The sequence below is a fragment of the Perkinsus marinus genome, assembly GCF_000006405.1.
Source record: "Perkinsus marinus ATCC 50983 genomic scaffold scf_1104296976226, whole genome shotgun sequence".
NCBI lineage: Eukaryota > Perkinsozoa > Perkinsida > Perkinsidae > Perkinsus > Perkinsus marinus.
In genome coordinates, this window is record NW_003200455.1 from 1 (window position 1) to 2298 (window position 2298).

Genomic DNA, 2298 nt, shown 5'->3' on the forward strand with positions numbered 1-2298 from the left:
CACGTCGATACCTTGTACGATGCTCTTGAGAGTTCGCCACTGTCCCCGCGCGTGTCGTCGATGCCCCCATGCGTGTCCCCTTTCCGGTATCTACAAGATCAAGGGTGTCGGTGATGTTCTCACTGGCCGTGTTGAGCAGGGTGTTGTCAAGCCCAACGAGGATGTCATCTTCATGCCCACTCATACCCCCGCTACTCCCTGCAGCGGCAAGGTCTTCACCATTGAGATGCATCACAAGCGTGAGGAGCAGGCTCTTCCCGGTGATAACGTCGGTCTCAACGTTAAGGGTCTCAACAAGGATAACATGCCCCGCGTTGGTGATTGCATGATCTCCAAGGCTGATAAGACTCTTCAGCACGTCGGTAACTTCACCGCCCAGGTCCAGATCTTGGATGTCCCCGGTGAGATCAAGGTCGGTTACTCTCCCATCGCCTTCGTCCGTACTGGTCGTTCCGCTTGCAAGCTTACCAAGATCAACTGGAAGGTCGGTAAGGAGACCGGTGGTAAGAAGATGGAGGATCCCCACTCCTTGAAGTCTAACGAGATGGCTGAGGTCGTCTTCGAGCCTCTTCAGCACCTTGTTGTCGACTCCTTCAAGCACTGCGAGGGTCTCTCTCGTGTTGCTCTTATGGAGGGTAACGGTGTTGTCATGCTTGGTAAGTGTGTCGCCACCAGCGCCAAGGATGTCAAGTAAGGACTCAACGTGAATCAGTTGATTACCAGTAAATAGTTCACCATTGTCTAGCAGCTATGAGAAAGATTCTTGTGGTTACGTAGCTGACGAATACGTCTTGCCTATTATAAACCTGGGATTCTTTCAACGGAAGACCGCCACATGGCAGGTGTGTAGTTCGTCAATTGAGGGTTTGAGTTTTCGGTTTTACTTTTATCAATAACTTTATCAGTGTGCCAACTGCCATAACGAGCGACTTTTAGGGTTATCTGATCACATGAGTTTGGAGTATTCGTTGACACAGGATTGCATAGCATGCAATGCACGCCTTTTGGAGACCGCCTTCTGAACTTCCAATTTCGCCGTAAATTCAATCCTGAGGCATTCTGCTTCTTGCTAATTGGCTCTTCCAATTCCATGCTTCGAGGAAAACAGTACTTTGAACTTGCTGGATAATCATTTCACTAGCAGATGATACTGAATGAGTGGTCTTAAGTGATCAGCTTACTTTAGGTCCATTACGGTTCATAAACCGTCACATCGTCGTGAATAGTTGCCGTACTCAACGAACTAATGGTATGTCTATCGGCATTGTTGATTGCATCGTTCACATGAGTGGTGTGGTATGACATCGGTATTATCCCTCGATGCCTTGATTTTTTTGGCTTCTTCAAAGATGCAACCTCTGGCATAGGTGCCCCGCGGGCACGAAATGGAATTAAAACAACAGAATTGAAGATGTCAATGGTATTGATACCTTTTTTTTTAAGTGTTAACTAGTTAACACAAGTTAAATACCGATACGGAGGGCGCGTCACACAGTGCGTCTCCGTCACACACGTGCATATCATCCGCGGTGCGTCCTCCACCCTTATCCAGGGTGCGTCGTGAAACGACCTGTGCAGGCGAACGTCGCCGCAGCTTTACAGAACCAGACGGCATATGCCGTGTATAATTTCTTTCAAGCCTCGAGCATGAGAGGCGCAGTAATCTCTAGGCCCTCGATCTAGAGTGGTCCGACTACGTCGGTGGACTCAAGGGCCAGAGGAACCCTATCTACAGGCTTCCGACGGTTCGAAGGTTCCCACTGACTTTTCTGGACCCAAAGCCGCAGCAATGCGGCCCGGCCTATCTCAAGCGGCAGTTGCCTGCGCCGAGTGGGTTGTGGCGGTGCGGCTACTGGGGTGGCGAGCTTCGCCCTCTATTGCGATTTTCCTCGGGTGCGCCATCTAGTTTCATCTCGGACTTTGTTCGCTGCAATGCCCTCTACTGCAAAGAGCTGTAACTCAGACGGCACGCTTGGCGGCGGCCCAGTGGGCCGGGCCCACTCCCTCTCGGCTGAGGCGCCCACGTCGACGATCAGGCCAAGGTCATCAAGCCCGACGGCGCAGCCGCGACTATGCGGCATTGTAAGTCCCTGTATACCTCCAGCGAGGGTAGGGCAGCTGTACTCATGCAGCTATTGTAAACCCCTGTATGTCTCAAGCGAGGACAGGGAGGCCGCGGCTTTGCGGCTGACTAAGGCCCTGTATACCTCCAGCGAGGGTAGGGCAGCTGCACGGTGCAGCATTGCGAGCCCGTGTATGCTTCCAAGCTCTAGGTCCTAGAGCGGTCCGTTTAATTCG

At 51.9% G+C, this 2298-nt stretch overlaps 1 protein-coding gene across 1 annotated transcript; it reads left to right on the forward strand.

Annotated features, from left to right (window-relative positions):
- Positions 1–19: 19 nt before the first annotated feature.
- Pmar_PMAR007838 (elongation factor 1-alpha, putative) lies at positions 20–694 on the forward strand (the record flags this gene model as incomplete). Its single annotated transcript, XM_002764730.1, has 1 exon — positions 20–694. The coding sequence occupies one exon, from the start codon at positions 20–22 to the stop codon at positions 692–694; it is 675 nt and encodes a 224-aa protein (XP_002764776.1).
- Between the last annotated feature and the right edge of the window lie 1604 nt (positions 695–2298).